General features: G+C 36.4%; 1 protein-coding gene across 2 annotated transcripts in view; it reads left to right on the forward strand.

Moving 5' to 3' along the window:
• The window catches only part of rapgef5a (Rap guanine nucleotide exchange factor (GEF) 5a), a 57,604-nt gene that overhangs the window by 5,909 nt on the left and 31,023 nt on the right, over positions 1–20,672 (forward strand). For both annotated transcript variants that reach the window (XM_039678396.2, XM_089122880.1), the window contains exons 2-8: positions 2,845–2,898; positions 6,937–7,043; positions 9,147–9,268; positions 11,467–11,629; positions 17,247–17,328; positions 19,086–19,134; positions 19,610–19,686. In XM_039678396.2, coding sequence (XP_039534330.2) covers positions 2,845–2,898; positions 6,937–7,043; positions 9,147–9,268; positions 11,467–11,629; positions 17,247–17,328; positions 19,086–19,134; positions 19,610–19,686 — 654 coding nt within the window. The remainder of the gene's footprint in view (positions 1–2,844; positions 2,899–6,936; positions 7,044–9,146; positions 9,269–11,466; positions 11,630–17,246; positions 17,329–19,085; positions 19,135–19,609; positions 19,687–20,672) is intronic.

Genomic DNA, 20,672 nt, shown 5'->3' on the forward strand with positions numbered 1-20,672 from the left:
TAAAATACCTTTTCCACCTCATGCTTTTGCTTATCTCTGCGGCCTGTCTGCTCCATCCCCTATCCGAGCCAAACAGAGTTCAGCTCCTAGATCTCCAACAGCAGATCAATACAGTAAATCTGATACACACGCCGTCTTCAGAGCCCAGTCAAAACAAAGCCAACAAGCGTGCGCGCGGCCCCTGGAGAGACTCGTCTGCAGAGAGACAAACGCTGGCTGATAGCAGTCTGTCCGATAACATCATCACAGGCATTCTCAGGCCTTTAAAACTATATTCAGCCAAATCAACAGATGAATCTATTTCTATTTTTCAGATTTCTTTGATGTTAAACATGATAGCAGAATGGTAATGTTGTATCTTCCTGATCTGGTAGTCTAAACGGCCGCGTTTGAGTGTTTGTGATGCCAGTTAACACTAAGTATTGAAGTTAAACGTTTGAATGATTCCTCAAAATGATTCCTCTTGTCTCGTTGAGGAGAGGTGTGCTGTTACTGTTACTAGGTGTGACTTCTGACTGATGGATTGTAAAACAGGCTGAAGATTCCCATAGACTTGCATAGATATATATTTCTTTAAAAATTGCATTGAACACTAAAGTAATTTATTGTGATACGCTCACCTTCAGAGTTGCATTGGCATATGATTTTAATGCATTTTAATGCTTTTTAAGATTTCTTTACTCAGGAGACTCATATTCAATGTGTCCTTATTCTATGACTTTCATTTTTTATTGATTTAAATCGTATCTTAAGTTTATCTCATATTGCTAACACAATTTCCAGATATGTTGCACTAATATTTGTGGTTGCTAGGTGGTTGCTAGGCGGTTGCTATGGTATTTTGGGTGGTTGCTTGGGTGTATATAGGTGATTGCTAGGGTATTCTGGGTGGTTGCTAGGCAGTTGCTAAGGTATTTTTGGTGGTTGCTAGGGTATTTTGGGTGGTTGCAAGGGTGATTATAGGTGATTGCTAGGGTATTCTGGGTGGTTGTTAGGCAGTTGCTAAGGTGTTTTGGGTGGTTGCTACGGTGTTCTGGGTGGTTGCTAGGGTGTTTATAAGTGGTTGCTAGGGTGTTCAGGGCGGTCGTTAAGGTATTTTTTGGTGGTTACTAGTTGGTTGGTAGTTGTCACAGATGGTTACTATGGAGTTTTTACATAGTTCTTAAAATCTTTAGTAACGAGGGACTTTAGTACGGCTTTAATACGACTTAGTACGTTCTGAATCGTTAGTTTGTTTCAGAAAAGCATGGGAGGAGGATTCGAAACCCTCCACACATAATAATACTAGTCCCGTGTTTCTTTGGGATATCCCGGACGAGCCCCCAGATCTGTATATAGACGCATTATCCAGAGAAACTTGGTGTTGGGCTCATTTAATCTACTATGCAGCTAACTTAAATAAGACAATACACACACGTAGAAGAGAAAAATTACCACACAATCTGAAATATCCTTATATAAATATCCTATGTGTTCTGTTGTATAATGGGACAATGGAGACACAAGATACGTTAAATATTGGCTTGCAACAGAATACGAGACAGAAGAACGAATGTGGGCCACTCCTGACCGATAAAACTCATTCTGATCAAAGTTCTGATGGTTATAATGAGGATCAAAGTCTTTGTTCCAGCTCTGTCCACTGATCCGGCTCTTCCTCGTTTAAGGAGCTCTCGATATGAAGGCCCGACACTGAGAGTTTGTCCAGATAAAACCTAACAAGCCTTCTTTCTAACAGAACGTCACTTTCCTGAAGCCCGTTCCCGGCTGACATGATCACATGACTGCGCATGTTTAATATAAACTGATGTCATGCTGAGAGAGCATTATTAAGTAGAAGTGGGATGTCATTAAGTCCCTCATGTCATACACCGTGTGCGTGCCTGCAAAGTTTCTGCAAAGAGGTTCAGCAAGTACCACGGTGTTACCCTGGGTCAATGTTATTTTAGTATTTTTGAAGTGCTATTATAATATTTATTCATATTTAGTGCTTTCGAATTAATTAATCACAATTAATAGCATCTAACATATGTATATATATAGTATATATACACACACACATTTATTTGACAGTACTATACATATTTTAAATTCAATTTTTAATTTTTAATTTTATTAATAGTTTTTTTTGAATTGTTTTTAGTTTTATTACTATTTCTATTTAGCCTTAATTCATTTTTTCTGTTTTAATTGTTTTTATTGATAACATTATTTTTATAATCTATAAATTATATATTTTTATTTAAGTTTTTTTAATTAAATTTTTATTTTTATTTACCGAAATTTGCCAGAAATATTTATTTACTGAACCATGTTTTTTTTTTGGATGTCTTTTATGGCAGTAGGATTTATTTATTTTATTTTTTTTGTTGCATATGAGACATTGTATTGTTGTATTCTTTCAAGGACCATGGATTAAACATAATGCTATATGCATGTGGAAGTCATTTAGTCCCATAGTATATATCAAAATACCCAAAGGTTTGACCCCATTCACCTTCAGTGCACATCTAAAGGTTACCACACAATTTGCATGACGGTATGATTGTGCAGTGTCAAAACGAACATAAAGAAAGATGCACAAGTCGTACGACATCAAAGGCACATCATGACATCCAGAAACATGGCAGAATGTCACTGGGATTACCTCATAAAATCACATTTCTGTGACTATCTGCAGTGCTTTTCATGTGAAGGTCACGTCGGTGTCTGAAATTCAGAACATTTCAGCTGTGTTTGAAGGTTGTGAACATGTGGCGAAAGCTTCATAATGTTTATATGTGGTTGTGTTAAGTTTATTTTTGAACTGAGACACCTCTCGTTTCTCTCTTTATGATTGTGTAGCAGTCACCCGACACCATCCCGGGACCCAGCGGCGGCGTCACACCCAAACCCAAGGTGAGAAACTGCAACCTAAAGCTGGAGTAGGCCAGGAGCTGGGACACTTCTCCATACTCCACCCTGGATATTACTGACAATCATATTCCATATGAAAGAAAAACAATCCTCTAAAGACAGTAATGAGATTAAATGGAGTGCAGAGACTTATGCTTAAACTTCCTTCAGGAATTTGAGATGATATGTCTCAGACTGAAGTTCTCAAAATAAACATTTCTGATCAGATTCATCCAAGACCAAGAATGTCAATGAATCGTTTAAAGGGCTGAAAGGCAAGCTCACACTTTTCTGCAGAACATTTTTTTTCTTGTAGGACATGTTGGAGACATGTTTGAGATTAAATTGATACTGTAAATCAGTGTTATGTTTTATAGATATATATATACTTTTAGATTTGATATACTATTATAGTACTTACTAATATTTTGATTAGCTTTTATTTTAAGTTTAAGTTTTGTAATTTTGTTGTGTTTTGGCATTTTTATTTGTTTTTATTTTTAAATATTTCTGATTAACATTTATTGATTTTCATTTCAGCTTTTGATTTCCAGCTTTTGTTTCAGAAATTTCAGTACTATCTATCTATCTATCTATCTATCTATCTATCTATCTATCTATCTATCTATCTATCTATCTATCTATCTATCTATCTATCTATCTATCTATCTATCTATCTATCTATCTATCTATCTATCTATCTATCTATCTTTCTATCTTTCTATCTATCTATCTATCTATCTATCTATCTATCTATCTATCTATCTATCTATCTATCTATCTATCTAACTGTCTGTCTGTCTGTCTATCTAACTGTCTGTCTGTCTATCTATCTAGTGTGTTAGTAATTTTGTTATGTGCTTTTTTTTTACATCTACAACTATCTGTCTGTCTGTCTGTCTGTCTATCTCTCTGTCTATCTGTCTGTCTTTCGGTCCGTCCATCCATCGTGTTATCTATCTACAATATTATTTATATAATATTATAAAATGTATTAATATTTTGTATTAGATTTTTATATATTTTCACTTTTTTTAAAGAGTTAGTTATTTTTTGTGCTTTTGCCATTTTAACTAGTTTTTTAATATTTGTTTGTGGCTTCAAGTTTTAATTTAATATATTTTTTAATAATTTTAATTTAATAGTAATTTAAGTTTTTTAAGCCAATTAAAAAAAAAAAAAACTTTTAGTTTTGCTTACTGTTACAACTCTGCAGTAAACATCTGAGCATTACATTCCCCTTGAAAGCGTCTCACACACACTTGATGTTGTTGGTGGTGTGAGTTCTGTGATGTTAATCTGTGGATCTTCTCACGTGATTGTTCTCGTCTCATTAGAATCGCTGAAGCTTTGTTTAATCCGCGCTTGAGCTGTGCTAAATGCTCGAGCTAACGTCTAATCGCCCGTGTGCGCCGCTGACGGGGTGTGTGTGTACAAAAGAACATACATCAGATACGGGATCAAACACAAGGACGAGACAAAGCGCCTCTACAGGCCCTTCTGCTTTATAGATCATTACAGAACAATAAAAAAGTTATGAATACAGATGATTATCCCTGAATAGAGATCAGGATCTTTATCTGGTTTGTTTTTTCAGTGAGCCACGAGAGAACGAGCATTACCCTGTGACAGAAAAATCAGAACTTTGGATGTTTAATGTAGAGTTTTGACCAATGAGTTTCCACTGTGGGCGGAGCTATCTTGTATGACATCATATAAATAATGGAAACCAAGCAACTACACTGTAAAAAAAATATTGTTGGTTTAACTTAAAAAAGTAAGTAACCTGGTTGCCTTAAACTTTTAAGTTCATTGAACTGGAAAAAGTGAGTTAATACAATGAAGGAGATCAATTTAATCAGCAGAAACTCAAAATTATATGTTATCTGAACTAAATAAATTATTTAAGTTGATTTGACAAAAGAAAAAATGTTGTGATTACTACACTGTAAAAAATATTGTTGGTTTAACTTAAAAAAGTAAGTAACCTGGGTTGCCTTAAAATTTTAAGTTGATTGAACTGGAAAAAGTGAGTTAATACAATGAAGGAGATTCATTTAATCTTCAGAAACTCAAAATAATAAGTTATCTCAACTAAATAAATTATTATAAAGTTGATTTGACAAAAGAAAATATGTTGTGATAACAAATCTTGAAAATATTTTTTTTACAGTCTAGCCAATGCAGTAGTTGTGTTAGGACAAATAATAAGTTAACGAGAGCTTGTTGCTTTATCCCACCTGGTTTTACAGTGATTTGACCTCAGGAATGGGTGTAAGCCAGGTCTCTATAGTTTAGATATTTTGGTAAAATTAATATATTGCTTTAATAAAGTTCAAGAAATGTTCAATAAATAGCTAAATGTATTAATACTAATAATCTAACTGGTTTTTATTATCCATTTAGAATTTAGTCTTTTGGTGTCAGTTGCTCTGGGGGTCGAATGTCATGACCTGTGACCTCATATGGGGCATCTGTGCTGAAGGTGTCGCTATGGATTCTGACAGTGTTATTAAACACGATCAATAATGCTGAAGGTGCTTTTGAGTGGATCAGAGAGGCCAGTGTTATATTGATTAAACTGAGTCGAGAGAGAGACAGATGGAACGAGAGGTTTAGGAGGAAGCGTTATGATATCAGAAATGCAAACTGTGGATGTCAGCAGAAATACACACATACACACGGCAGGTGATGTCACTGTATATGTAGGTCAAATGTGGCTGAGGTTGTGTTGCACTGCATATTCAACTTCTGTAGTTTTAAAAATCAAGCTAAACACACACACACACATGCATTTAATCTACGTAAACTGCATCAAAGAGTAAATTTTATCAAAACACACACACATTCCTATAACAAAACACACTAACATTAATAAAAACATCCCACGGGACAAATATATTGCTCAATTATTATTCTTATTGCTATAGACGCTTTCAGCAGTGACAACATAAACAAACGGTACTGCGCATGTGCATTAATCTGGCCCAAACTTAACTTCCGGCAGACTTGCGGAGACAAGTAAATAACCTAGTAGCTGGTATCTTGCCAGTCAAAGAAAATAAATGTTACCTGGCCAAACTGAAATGTGACACTACCAGACCCGTTGAACAAAAATTGGAGACAAGATGTTTTTCTACCGACGTTTCTGATTTACCGCAGTGTTAAAAAAACTGTGGCGAGCGCGACGGCGGAGTTTGATAAGGTTAACATAGCTAGGCTACTTACATGCTTGCTAACCTTTTTTTAAGGTGGGTCTCACATTGACAGCATGTTGGATGGATCTGTGCAGCGCTGTTTATGATACTAACCATTCAATACACAGACTGGTCCGCTGTCAATGTGTTTGCGAGAGAGAGAGAGAGAGCGAGAGAGAGAGAGAGAGAGAGAGAGTGAGAGCGTCCGAATATGCGCTGCACGCAAGTTACGCAACTCTGCAGTCAATTACAACTTTTCCCATCTTAAATTGTTAAAAACACGGAAATCAATATGTGGCGGTCAGCGCTGATAATGTGGTGGGCTGCCACTAATAAATGTATGGGGAACACTGTACCGGTTATCACTCGGCTATTTTAATACCGCCGTCTCCCTCATAGAAAACCTTGACATTTTTATTTTTAAAAATTGCGTTTGCTCCCTAGGTCAGGTTGCACCCCACAGCTCAATAACCTGCTCATCACCTTAAATTTCAATTTGTAGTCAATGCCATATTATCCAGTAAACACTAATAAACGAACAGAACGGAAGTTAACTTTGAGCCAGCTCATCACTATGGCAACGCGTCTGATGAAACCTTCTATACAGGATTATGTTTTTAATTATGATTCATTTACAGTGAGTCACTTTGTCTCAGATAATCATTCGTGAAAGTGTATCTTTTAAACCCAGTGTGAGACATCACTGAGATCTGCATCTCTAGAGGAGACGCTTCGAGATTTTATTTGTTCATTTCTCATTCCTGTGGATCTCATTATATTTCTGATTGTTTTATAGCAACATGACTCTTACAGTAATAATATCTGAACTGTCCCTGTCTGACAGACGTGTTCACAGAGTTTCCCCTGCGCTGGACGAGCTCTGAGAAATGTGTTTCTGTCTCACGGACCGTATCCAGCCAAAGACAAGATCCACCTCGCTCGGATCATCAGGTGACTCTTTCACATCTCTACACACTTTATTTAAAGATGTATTCAGGCTTTACATTTTAGAAGAAACTGCATTCAGCAATGACCCGTCAGTGAAGACATGTATAATCAAAAGATTGTTTATTTCAAATAAATGCTGTTTTGAACTTTCTGTTCATCAAGAAAAACGTTTCCACAAAAATATGAAGCAGAACAACTGTTTTCATCATTGATAATAATCATAAATCCTCATATTAGAGTGATTTCTGAAGGGTCATGTGACACTGGAGTAACTGGAGTAACACTTTGTGTGATATAACTGTGTGACGTTACAATCATATTCATCAAACGCAGGATCAATGTAAAATAGGGTAAAAGAGTGTTTGAAGGTCATAGTGTGTGTGTGTGTGTGTGTGTGTGTGGTTGGGCTGAATCATCAGATGTCCATTATCGCTCTGGCTGATGGCCGCTGTCCAAACTTCACTCTGATTGGATAAAAACGTCCCGTCAGAAGGTGGAGTGTGAATGTGTGACAGAAACACACAGAGCTTTACACGCTTTTAAAGAAAACACTGAGCAGATGAAGCCAATGGAAATGAGCTTGACTTAAAAATGCAAATCAGAGACAGTGTGATAATCTTACGCATGTTAATGTCAATCAAAGCAAATGCGATGAAAGTGTTGCAGTCATTTAACACAATCTAAAAATGTGTTTTGCATTTTCTTCTTTTTATTTGTTGTAACCCCCTCCGTTCGCCTTTCATGATCCAATCAATTCCTGCCCTTTATTTGGAAATAATGTGCTTCACTTTAAGTAATATGGGTTGCAAACACTGTTTTATGTTGATTTTAATGGATGCACAAAGCAGCAATATGATCAAAACACTCAATACTCAAAAAATAATTGCATTTATTAAATCCCAATGAGCAATATTTTGTCCACAAAGTGATGTAGTTCGTTTAGCATATCTGCATGTCATTTATTTATTAATTATTATTTTTTTTTTATAATTGCATTTATTAAATTAATTTAATTAAATTGCATTAATACATTTTTAATACTTGCATTTGTTAATTATTTTTTTGAATAATTGCATTTATTAAATCCTAATGAGCAATATTTTGTCCACAAAGTGATGTAGTTCGTTTAGCATATCTGCATGTCATTTATTTATTCAATATTTGTTTTAATAATTGCATTTATTAAATTAATTGCATTAAATTGCATTAATTAAATTTAAATAATTGCATTTATTTATTTTTAAATAATTGCATTTATTAAATCCTAATGAGCAATATTTTGTCCACAAAGTGATGTTCGTTTAGCATATCTGCATGTCATTTATTTATTAATTAATTTTTTTTGCAGGCCGTTTATGGATGTCATGCAACATGGCAAAGCATTTTTTATTGAAAATTGATTTATTGTGTTGATTCCCTTCGAAAGGTTTCTAATCATGTACATCCGTTCTTAGACTATTTAGGAAAAATGGGTCCTAAATATATTATTTCGTTTTTATTTTGTATTTTAATAACTCAAGGGTGATTTTCTCCATGAAAATAGCCAAAGAATCTCGTATAGTGTTAAATAAATGTGTGTGTGTGTGTCGGCTTTAATGCTGCTCATCCAATTGGAATTTAGAGTCGTTTTATAATACTGTTTGTGTTTTATTCTGCTAATGAAGAGACACGACCGCGCAAAAGTTTGGGGTTGGGAAGATTTTTCAAATATTTTTTAATAAGAAGTCTCTTCTGCTCACCAAGATGGATTAAAAAACAGTAAATACAGAAATAATGTGAAATATTTTTGTAATTTAAAATAGCCGTTTTCTATGTGAGTAATATATAGTAAAATGTAATGTATTCCTGTGATCAAAGCATGATTTCAGCATCATTACTTCTTCAGTGTCACATGTCACATCTGATGCTCAAGAAACATTTATGATTATTATCAATATTGAAAACAGTCAATATTTAAATATAAAATCTATATTTTTATTGACATTATAAATGTCATTTTTGATCAATTTAATGAGTCTGAATGGAAGTATTAAATTATTTACCGCACACTTTGAGTACCGAAAGTAACGTGTGTGTGTGTGTGTGTGTGTGTGTGTGTGCACGCAGGAGGAGTTATGTTGGCGTGGAGCTGGTCCAGTGGCTCCTGGAACAGTGTGTGTCGGTTCAGTGCCGGTTAATGGCGTCCCGTGTGTGGCAGGTGCTTCTGGAGCTGGGGATTCTGCACTCAGGTTAACACACACCACTAGACTACTATTATAGGGCTTGTGAATATTTTGAATTTGATTTGATTTTAATTTTCATTCAAGATTTAGTCATTTTGTTGTGTTTTTGTAATTTTTTTTGGTCCCACTTTGCATTATGTGTCTTTAAGTACTGTATGTACTAAAATTTAAATGAATCATTTGATGCAATCCATGAAAAATGCATAATACCATTTTTTTAAATTTTATATGAACTATATATATATATATATAAAACATTGAGGAAAATCTAAATAAGTTGTTATGACTAGTAAGTATAGTATTCAGTAAGATTTTGTTTGGCCGCAGTACCAAACGTTTCCACTTGATGAAATTCATTTCCCATTCATTTTCAATACCGGCATTTTTGACCATGAACAGTATAAGTGTGACTTTCTTTGTATGGGGATATCTCCTTGTGGGGATAAATACTGTATCCCCAATACTGTAAAGTGTGAAGAATCAACTCTGATAGCAAATTGAGTTGTTCCGCCATGATGTAAATTTGTAGGTCACCCCAGAAGGCTCATTCACCGTGGGCTCCCTCTGGAATTTCTAATGGGCTTTTAGGGAATCATTTTAGAAATTCCACTGGGAAAATTGTAATTCTGTAGGACTATAAACTCAGAACAGCTCTATATCAACCACACACACACACATCACATTCGCACAAGGTTGAAGGAAGAACAGGAAGATGATCAAGTATTAAAAGTCGACTTTAATTAAATCCACTTAGAAGGCAACCCAACAAAACACATAGACGTGACCGGACAAAATTAAATACAAAGCAAATGAGGGACATAATCATAAACACCTGTGATAATAAATTAATCTCCATGACTCATGACAACTAAAGAGTGGCGGGAAACTGAACAAAGGAACACATGTGACTGAAAATGACAAACTAAAAACGTAAAACTTTGTATGCGTTTCGAAAAATGCAAATGCAAACCTTTAAAACAGGTTTCAAAGTGCAAGTTTTTGAAACCGGTCTCTTGTGTAAACAACGAAATCGTGAATCTCTGAAGACGATTGCATCATGCACATGCGTATTACGTGTTTGATCTAGTGTTTCATCGCCATCTAAAGGCCTGGCAGCAGAATACAGCATTTTTAGTAGTTTTTCGCGGATCCGCGTGAATATGGATCGTTTTGACAATGGTGTTGTGTATATGCATAAAACTCGAAGAAAAAAACGATTAAGCATATCGTTGTCGTGTGAACGTACTCTTAGGCCCTGTTTACATGAGAACGCTTGTGGGTGAAAATGTAAAAATATTTGATCGGATGTGCCTTTCGTTTACATGGCGACAGCGTTTTTGGGGCTTAAAAACGCAAAAAAGTGAAACCACCCTCCAGAGTGGAAATCTTAAAAACGCTCCCCCGTCGCGTTCCCGTCTAAAACGCAAAAGTCTGTTAAACAGTGAAGGTTGTACGCAGGCGCGCGAACTTGGTGTTGTTGTGTGGCAGTGCTCCACATCGCCACCTAGCCGCCTGGAGTGCATACTACATTGAATTTCACACACTTTTGCGTCACCATATGCACGCGGACTTCCCACCCATAACGCTCGTCTAAACGCAGAATTAAAAGTGATAACGCAACGCCACTTTTGCATTTTCTCTTCAGATTGTTTCCGTGTAAAAACATAGCCTGAAAGTCCACGACACATAGCCGGGTATTTAGAGAAACAAATACTTCCCCCCCTCCGTTTTCAATAATCACATCGCACACACAACATCGTTTTCAAAAAAGTTGTCATTTACATCAGCCCGCATTAATACGCCATCATAACATCATAACCAAAGTGGGCCCTCACATGACGTTTAGCATTTTCTGGCGCATAATGTGACGTTTGAGAACCTAAAACCCTGTTTTTCAACACGGCAACACATATCAGAAATCTCTACTTTAGCCGGAGTTTTTAGAGATAATCGTTTTCTGTAATAAAAACGGGGTTTTGGTGTAAATGAGAGGCCAAACCGCAGGGAAATGTCTGCGTCTTCCCATTTTCACTTTTTTAATTTTCACAGAATTTGCTTGTAAATATAACAATTAATTACAAAAAACGGTAGAAAAACTGAAATAGTATTTTCTTATAAAACATACAGCAATAATAGTTTTATTTGCAATTTCCAGGATATTGTTTTTGCGTTGTATCCTGAAATCCCTCTCTGTCTCCCCCCAGTGGACCAGCGGCTGGTCTTTGAAGACTCAAACACGTACTATCAGTTCTCGTTTGAGGAGTGCGACGCTCAGGGCTGTGAGTTTCGCAACGAGGAGGAATGGCAGAACGGGGTCCGTCTTCTTCTGCAGCTCGTCCCCTACGTCCAGTTCAGGGTCGTCAGTCCGTAAGTACAACCAACATGTGACATGCTAACTCTGTCTTGGTTAATTTGCTCAGTCAGTTATTATGTACAGAATGCTAATGTACTACTCATCTTCATTTTGCCATATGTACTGTATATTATGTGCAGTATGTAAACTTTCTATATGCACATAAATACAGTATTCACATTCAGAGCACACTATAGTAGCATATTGTCTCGTATCCTGTATTATTTACTATGCAGGATTTCCGTTTTTGTCAAACAGCGCCCCCTAGAGTCGGAATAAATATATTTATCGGATTATAAATTTATATATCTCGCAATTCTGACTTTATAAGTCGCAATTGCGAGTTTATTTCTGACTTCATATCTAGCAATTTGTGAGATAAAAAGTCGCAAGTATTTTTTTATTTTTTTTTTATTTCAGTGGCGGAAACAAGCTTTCATAATTCTTGCATAGCGTGCCTTTAAAGAAATAGTATGCAGTGTGCAGTGCACTGGTCTCCATGTGTCCGTCTGTTTGATTTGGATGCATCAGGAAACCGATTGTTCTCTTGACCTTTTGATTCGGTTTTTCCTTGTTAATCCTGTTTAACCACAAATCCTTCTCAGGAAGCAGGAAATCAAATATGTGTGTGTTTGTTTTGTGTGAGTGTGTATAGGCTCATGCATATGAGCATTACATGGGTATTTCTTTTTTAGTACAGAGACAACATCTTTGCTAATCATGTTATTGATGATTTTGTTAAAGTTTGCAAAGGTTTGGGTTCAGTAAATTTATTTCTTATTATCAATGTTAAAAAGAGTTGAAAACACTCACTCTTATTCGTCAAGGATGCATCAAATTACATGCATAAAAGTGGCATTTATAATGTTACAAAAGATTCAGTTTTAAATAAATTCTGCTCTTCGCTTTTTAACATTTATAATAATCATAAATGTTTCTTGAGCATCAAATCAGCATATTAGAATGATTTCTGAAGGATCATGTGACACTGGAAAAATATATTTCTTAATATTACTAATTTTTGCCGTATTTTTTAATAAATAAACCTTGATGAGCATAGCAGACTTCTAAATGTTGTCGACCCCAAACCTTTGAATGCTTTTGTATTTCTGTATATCACTAACACAAAAGAGTTTCCGAGTCAAGTCACCTTTATTTATACTGTATAGCGCTTTTTACAATACAGATCGTTTTACGGGTGATACTTTTATTAAAGAGGTTCACTGTTCCCCTCCTTCAAAATCGAGGCCTTTGACATCCAAAACTAAAGATCTGGGTCCTTTTTAAAAGAAGATAAGCTCACATTCAACATTGTTTTCCCTGTAGTCCACGACCCGATCAGAACAAACCCGGGTCATTCACTCAACCTCTATTCGCTCTGTGTAGATTAAAGCTTTTGATTGGCTTAAACATGTCTTTGCTAAAGATGATGGGATTGAGAACGTGTCTATCCTCTAAAGCTTTCATCGCTTCAAGTGTGTCCGCGGTGAGATTTGATTCAGGCTGTTTTGTTAGCAGTGAAGGACGAGGTTGATATCGCAGAGAGATTCAATTTGAACAGACAGCTGATGTCATTTTCGGGAAGGTGAACATGGGATGGCGTCCCGTGTCCACGGCAGCATTTTCCCCCTCGCTGACGGAATTGGAAGTGACACGGTTTGGCCTCGGTGACACCAGACGGCGAGATGTTCGATCCCGCTCGGCGTCACAGAGCTGCGCCTCGACCCCAATCAGCCAGAACCTCTTCGCCCGCCTCGTTTCTCATCCGAGAGTGTATTAAACCAGAAATGAGATCCTCACGCAATAGCCAACCAAATGAGATCAAATGAAAAAACGAAACTCATGCAAGTTTGCTGATATTACCCAATCTACAGCCTCACGGCAAAAGAAATACAAGTTTGCCCTAGTTCTGACTGAGATTGCATTCTGAACTGAACGTGATGAGAAAAGTGCAGACTAATGATGAAGAAAAGTGAATCGACAGCATGTTTTTTTATCACGCGGCATGCTAAAAACACAAACAGCACGACCAAGTCCGATTCATCAACGAATGACTCTTTAATGAATCATCTATAACACTCAAGGAATCAATGTGGGTTAATCAGATGAATTAATTAAAGGGATAGTTCACCCGAAAATATCAATTCTGTCATTAATTATTTACCCACGACGCAAATTAATATCTGGGAACACTTTACATAAGGTTCATTAGTTAACTAGCTTAGTTAACATGAACTAAGAATGAGCAATACTTCTTCAGCATTTATTAATCTAAGTTCATATTCATTAGGGTTGGGTATCGAGAATCGAGTATCGATTGGAACCGGGACTAACTTTTTGTTTTTCCCGGAATCGTTCAAAAGTAAAAATTTCGATTCCTAGTTTCGATATTCACAGTCCGCCGAGCGGAAGAAGAAACCGCTGAACAACACCAACGAAGAAGCGTCTACCGGAAGTGTTTGCATAACCGCGCGAGTCGAACATGGGTAGCTTATGTTTGGCGGTCCAAAGTGTGGCTTCACTTTTTTTTTTTAAATTAACGAAATCTCGGCAAAATGCAAAATTTGTGACAAAAGGAGTATTTCCTTCAGAAAGACTTGGTTAGCAAGGTTAGCTAAACCCTGCCTCTTAAAAGAATCGGAATCGAGAATTGTTAGGAACCGGAATCGAAACAAGGAATCGGAATCGGAATCAGAATCGTTCAAATTCAAACGATGCCCAACCCTAATATTCATTATTAACCCCTTACCTGTCACCTGCCCATATACAGGCAACCTAAATTTACTTCACTATATTACTATTAAATCCTAATCTAGTCATGACAAACTATATATCGTTGGAAAGGTCTAAGACTGCTAAATAGATATTTGACTGCTGTTTTTTTTTTTTTTTGCTACAAATTATGTAAGAAGAGTAACTGATGATTTTTTTTTTTGACAAGAGTGCGCAGGAGTTGTGACCTTTGTCACAAAAAGTTGACGCACACACCTTTAATGATTGAAAATGTGGGTTTTCATGCTAAAAGTTCATTATAAAACATATAATCTAGTTAAATTCTCAATAAAAAATTATAATTTAATACTATCCTCTAAAATATAGTATTATCTTTTTATCGCCTTTTTTATTATATCACATATTTTAGTAGTTATCATAAATTAGGTAACATTTGAAAGCTTAAAAACTCTGAATTCATCCTGTGAAAACAGTTTTATAATTGAACGTTGCGTTACCATAAAAACAGTACTCTAAATTATTCTATCAGGCTCCGCCCCTTTTGGGCGTCATTTCATAATTTATGATCAAAACCTTTTTCTAATCTTGACAAAACCCATATTGTCAGAAAGGTCTGAGTCTCAAGGTTCCAAATTTTGTGACAGAATTGATATTTGGACAGAAATGTATTAATTAGTTATGGCAGAATGTATACAACGAAATTCAATGGAATTCAAATACCCGGTGGCTATTTTTGGTACTACGCCTAAATAAAATCTCATGGGAACTTTAATTTTTGTGATATCAACTTCAAATTTGGAACATAACTTGGTTAGATTCATGGCTTTGATTTTATAGTAATTTTAGAGTACTCGCATACCCTCTATAATGTTTATTTACAACTGTGTAGATACAGTATTTTGCAGCTGACTGACTGGTTAGGTCTAGTTATGGGAGGAATTATTCTGTAGAAATTATTTAGTTATTGACACATGTGACTTTTATTACACCGGAGCGAAAGATGCAACATGTAAAAAAGATGGTCAAATGAGTCTGACTTTGGTGTGGCTTTGTGGTTTCTGTTGATTTGTGTTGTGCTGGTCTCTTCAGCTGAATCAAAAAGCCCTGAAGCTACAGGAAGGACGGCTTTTAGCCAAGATTGTTTGGATACTGCCTCTCTTTCAGCCACCCACACACACACACACACACCTCGTGTTGCACGTCTCATTTGCATGTTATTTTAATTTTATCTTCAGGTCTGGTGAAGCTAGTAATGGTTAGGTTGAATGAGCTTGCATTTGCGTGTGTGTCTTTATGTACATTTGTCTGCCTGTGTTTGCATGCATATATGTGTGTGTGTTAGTACTCTCGTGCAAGCGTGCCTGACTCATTTAGAAGTCTCCGCCATTACGAATCACTCGTGGCGGTAGAGAGAGACGAGGAGGAGAGATGCGCCGTGATGAAAGCGTGTCAGTCGCGTGATGAATGGACCGACAGTGGAGGAGAAGGAGGGAAACTTTGGCCCACTTCTCAAACTCACTGGCCCAGTTTCAGCAGCGTGATGTGGAAGGATGTGCTGGAGGTTTCCTCTTCACAACTGCTTTGTCCCAGATTATAGTTGTGGTTGTGGTTTATACATCCATAATCTGCTCTAAAAATGTACTTTTTAAATCCCCAAAGAGCCATATAGCTAATGCATATACACTCTTTAGTAACAGTAGCATGTTCGGAAGATAATCAGGAGCTTTAATTCAATTATTAATGCATATCGTAACTCAAGAACCCTAAGCCGCCAAAAAATGATTGTTTGGGCTAGATATTTGTCCATCAGATCTTACATGCATTTTAAACGTCCTATAAAACCCAGTCTGAGCTTGATGTGTGTTTTGAGCATCATGTGCACCACCAGCAGGAGGCAGCAGAGAGGGCTTTGAGTGTGCATACTATATCTTTTTTTTCAGTATGCAATATGTAAACTGTGCACAGTATGTGCATTTTCTGTTGGCATGGATTGAATACCATAGGCATTCACTATACACTTGCCAAAAAGTGCACACTTGCATCCCACAATGCATTGCACTCGACTTGACCTTCCATTTCCAAAGTGACGAGTTTGACCACATTTTTTAAAACGATTGTTTCCTGATTGATTATTTGAGGATATTGCCAACAATTTTGGTGTTTTTGCACCATTAACAGGAGGATGTACTCTCTGAATGTACATGCACAATATAATATTCATCACGGAAAGCTTCTTTATATTGCACACTATACAGAACAACACTGTAAAAAAAATATTTTCATGATATGTAATCACAACATTTTTTCTTGTTTCAAATCAACTTAAATAATTTATGTAGTTCAGATAACATAATATTTTAAGTTTCTGATGATTAAATCAATTTCCTTCATTGTATACAAAATTTTAAGGCAACCAGGTTACTTCATTTTTAAAGTTAAACCAACAATATTTTTTTTTACAGTGTAGGAACATTGTAAAAATTGATTTTGGTTTTACAAGAAAGTACTTCCTACTTGAAAATGTCACCTTTCTTTCAATGTGTTGCTTGCCGTAGTGCAATTTCTGGGTAAAAATAGTTTCTTCACCTATTACTCTACACTAGTATTCATGTCCCAAATGATGCCTTCCTTGCCATCGTCTTCCTTCAAGTCCTCAGTCTGGTGTGATAACAGCGTTTAGCCTGTCAGTAGGAATCCATATCAGCGCAGTTGTGTGTCGAGGGCACTTCTGAAACCTGGGACACACATCAAGTGCAGCGTTTGGGACGGGGCCTGTTTTGAACATGACATCTGCTTCTTGTCTTACAGAACATCACTGTCATGGAGGTCAGCTCTCACGAGACAGCCGTGCATTGCCACTTCAGAGGTGTTTTATCAAGTGTGTGTGTTCTCTTGCAGACCCGAGGAAGACCCAGACAGAAAGCGTGATATCTGCAGTGAGATCCTCCAGATGAAGGCTCTGGAGAGACTCACGTCCACGGTAAGCGTGTGTGTGTTTGCTGACCCATGTCTTCAGTCCCCTGGTGTGTGTAAATATCCACTCCAGCCTGAAAGAATCTCATCCATCACACGGACACTCATGTGACACCAGCGGACACAGAAACCATCCATTTAACTCGCCGCTCGCTCTCTAACAGACACCGGCACAGTCCTGTCGCTGTGGGCTCTGTACATGATTTAGGGCGACCAGGATTTATACTGCAAATCAGAATTTCTGAATTTTTTCTAAAGTCATGAAATGTACATTTATTTTTTTTAAGGGATTTTTTTCTATAAAACTTAATATTTTTTAATTAAAAAAAAAAAAAATATATATATATATATATATATAACATTTTATTTTTATAGTTCTAGATACATTTAATACATTATATATATTATTTTAATTTAATATACATTTTTTAAAGGGATTTTTTTCTACAAAACTAAATATTTTTACATTATTTATATATATATATATATATATTATGTGTATTTATAAATTTATTAAAATGTAAATGTAATCTCTCTCTCTCTTTCTCTCTCTCTCTCTCTATATATATATATATATAATAAAACATATAAACATAACATTAATAATAATAAGTAAAACATAATATTTTTTATGATATACACTTCAGTAAAAACACTCTAAACAATGCTGGGTTGAAATATGGACAAACCCAAATGTTGGGTTAAAATTGTAATTTCAAATGTCAACCCAACTTCCAACTTTCTCTTTCAACTGTAATTTTTTTTTTTATTACAATTTTAAACCAACATTTGGGTTTGTCCATATTTGAGCCAAATTTGGGTTGAAACAACCCAGCATTTTTTAGAGTGTATACATTACATATATATATATATTTTTTAATAATACATATACATATTTTAGTTACAAATTGCTTATTAATTACTGATTTTTGTGACATTCCAAAAAGTAATAAATTACAGTGCTTTACATTGTTTATCATTATGGAAAGTACTTTCAATTACTCGTTTTAGTCACTTTTTTAATGCGTGAAAGTGTTTGACATAATTTTTCACATAATACATCTTTCTCTCTTTATTAAAATTCAGAATAACTTGAAAATTTCTAATTGTGAAACGCAAACTAAATGTTGTGTGCCAGTAAATTAAATACACCGTTAAACCATAAACCTCATAACGCATTTCCCAGAACACATTAAAACAAATTTTCACCTTCACTTTTAAAATAAAGCTTCTTTACTGGCCTTTCCAGTCCACAAAAGTTCTTAAGATTATTAAAATGTTCTTCACACGAGAATTTTTATTATTTTTATTTTTTTTAAGAAAAGTTCTCAGTTGAACCCAAAAGTGAAAAAAATATATATGTTTAAGTGTTTTATAAGCTACATTGATTTCTGATGAAAAGGTCACTTTTAAAGCAGATATACAGATATGAAATCAACATATTTTATATCAACTGTGACATTAAACACATAAAAACCGCGAGTAGATTGTGAATTAGTGGTTAAAGATCAAACTGTGTGTCATAAAGCATACAGGCATTGATGAATCAGTCTCCAGACGGAGGCGAATCCCCACCGCCGTCCTCCGCTATCCCATGAGCCCCTGCTGTGGGATTCTTGTGTTTTGACCGGCTCTAGAGATCTCCACACCGGCGGGTCGTCTGGTTTCTGTGTTGGCTGCGGGTGAAAGATGAGCTCATTTGCATGTAGACTAAAGTAAAGACACTGTCCTCTTGTGCTTTAACACTGATGTGTTTTACTCCAGGTGCAGAACGAACTCGCGGCTGCTCTCGCAAGAAAAGCCAAGAAATCAAGTAAGACGCTTTTATATTCATACAGGGATCAGACTGTCTGTATCTGACAAATTTTTGGACTGCTTTGTCAAGTTTTTTGCTTCCATAATTAATACGATCCACCATCTCTCTGATCCTTACAATGCATGTTTTAATCCTGTATTGTGATTGGCTGAGGAGTGTGTGAAATGATTTGCTGTCGGTCCATATAGTTCAGTAACAGTGGATGGGCAACAGAACGTCATTGTTGGTGTGTGAAGACGATGTTCATGTTTATTCATTTTTAAAACGTCATTTTTGTAGTTATTTTCAGTCTTTTTTCTGTGTTTTCGTAGCACAACTGCTTTATTTCAGAAGGTTAACAATTATTGATGATATGACCCTCTGATGTATTTTGATTTTACAGCAAGATTTGCATAGTTGATCAGATGTGTGATCAATGATGTGATCAGACGAGTGTGTTTGTGTTTTCACATTTGTGCTACTCTTACTCTAGTGTCAGAAGACGAAAGCTCAGAGACATCAGACCTTTCTCCACAAGAGGCCCCGAAACCCACTGAAGACAAAAGCAAGGTGAACACACACTCTCACACACACACACACTCACACAGACGCACATACTAGTGCACACACACAAACTCACACACTCACTCACTCACTCACACACACACACACACACACACACACACATTATAGCATACGCACACAGACACACATACTAGCGCACACACACACACACACATAAACACATTAACACACATATACAGACTCACACAAACACACGCACACAGACACACACTCACGCAAACACACACACATACACATATAAACACATTAACGCACACATACAGGCTCTCACATACACATGCTAACACACACACACACACACATAAACACACACGCACACAGAGACACACACATTATAGCATACACACACACACACACACACACAGACGCACATACTAGCGCATACACACGCAAACACACACAAACACATTAACACACATATACAGACTCTCACATACACACGCTAACACACACACACACACACACACACAAACACACACACGCACACAGACACACACTCACGCAAACACACACACATACACATATAAACACATTAACGCACACATACAGGCTCTCACATACACACGCTAACTCACACACACACACACACAAACAAACACACACTCACACACACACAAACACACACACTTATCTGATTTCCTTTAGAGATGGCGTTTTGTCCAATAGTAATCTGTAATGGATGGTCTGGTGTTGTGATGTATTTGTGTTTGGTGTGGAGTGTGTAAAACTGTAATGGCAGGCTAGCCCTAGCACCGGCGAACTATGCAACTGGAAGGACTGGATGACGTTTTGTGAAAACTTTCATTGGAAATGAGGCCCGATGTCCAAAATCCTGAACCACCCCTTTAAAAAAATCACAATTGTTCATAAATAAGCCCTGACAGGAGACTCGCAGGGTCACAGACTGACGATTGGGCTTCAGCTGTTCACACGGTTATATTCTCGTTTAACATGAGATTACACGTGCGATC

The sequence above is a fragment of the Pimephales promelas genome, chromosome 18 (genome assembly GCF_988280905.1).
Source record: "Pimephales promelas chromosome 18, fPimPro1.hap1.1, whole genome shotgun sequence".
NCBI classification, from domain to species: domain Eukaryota; kingdom Metazoa; phylum Chordata; class Actinopteri; order Cypriniformes; family Leuciscidae; genus Pimephales; species Pimephales promelas.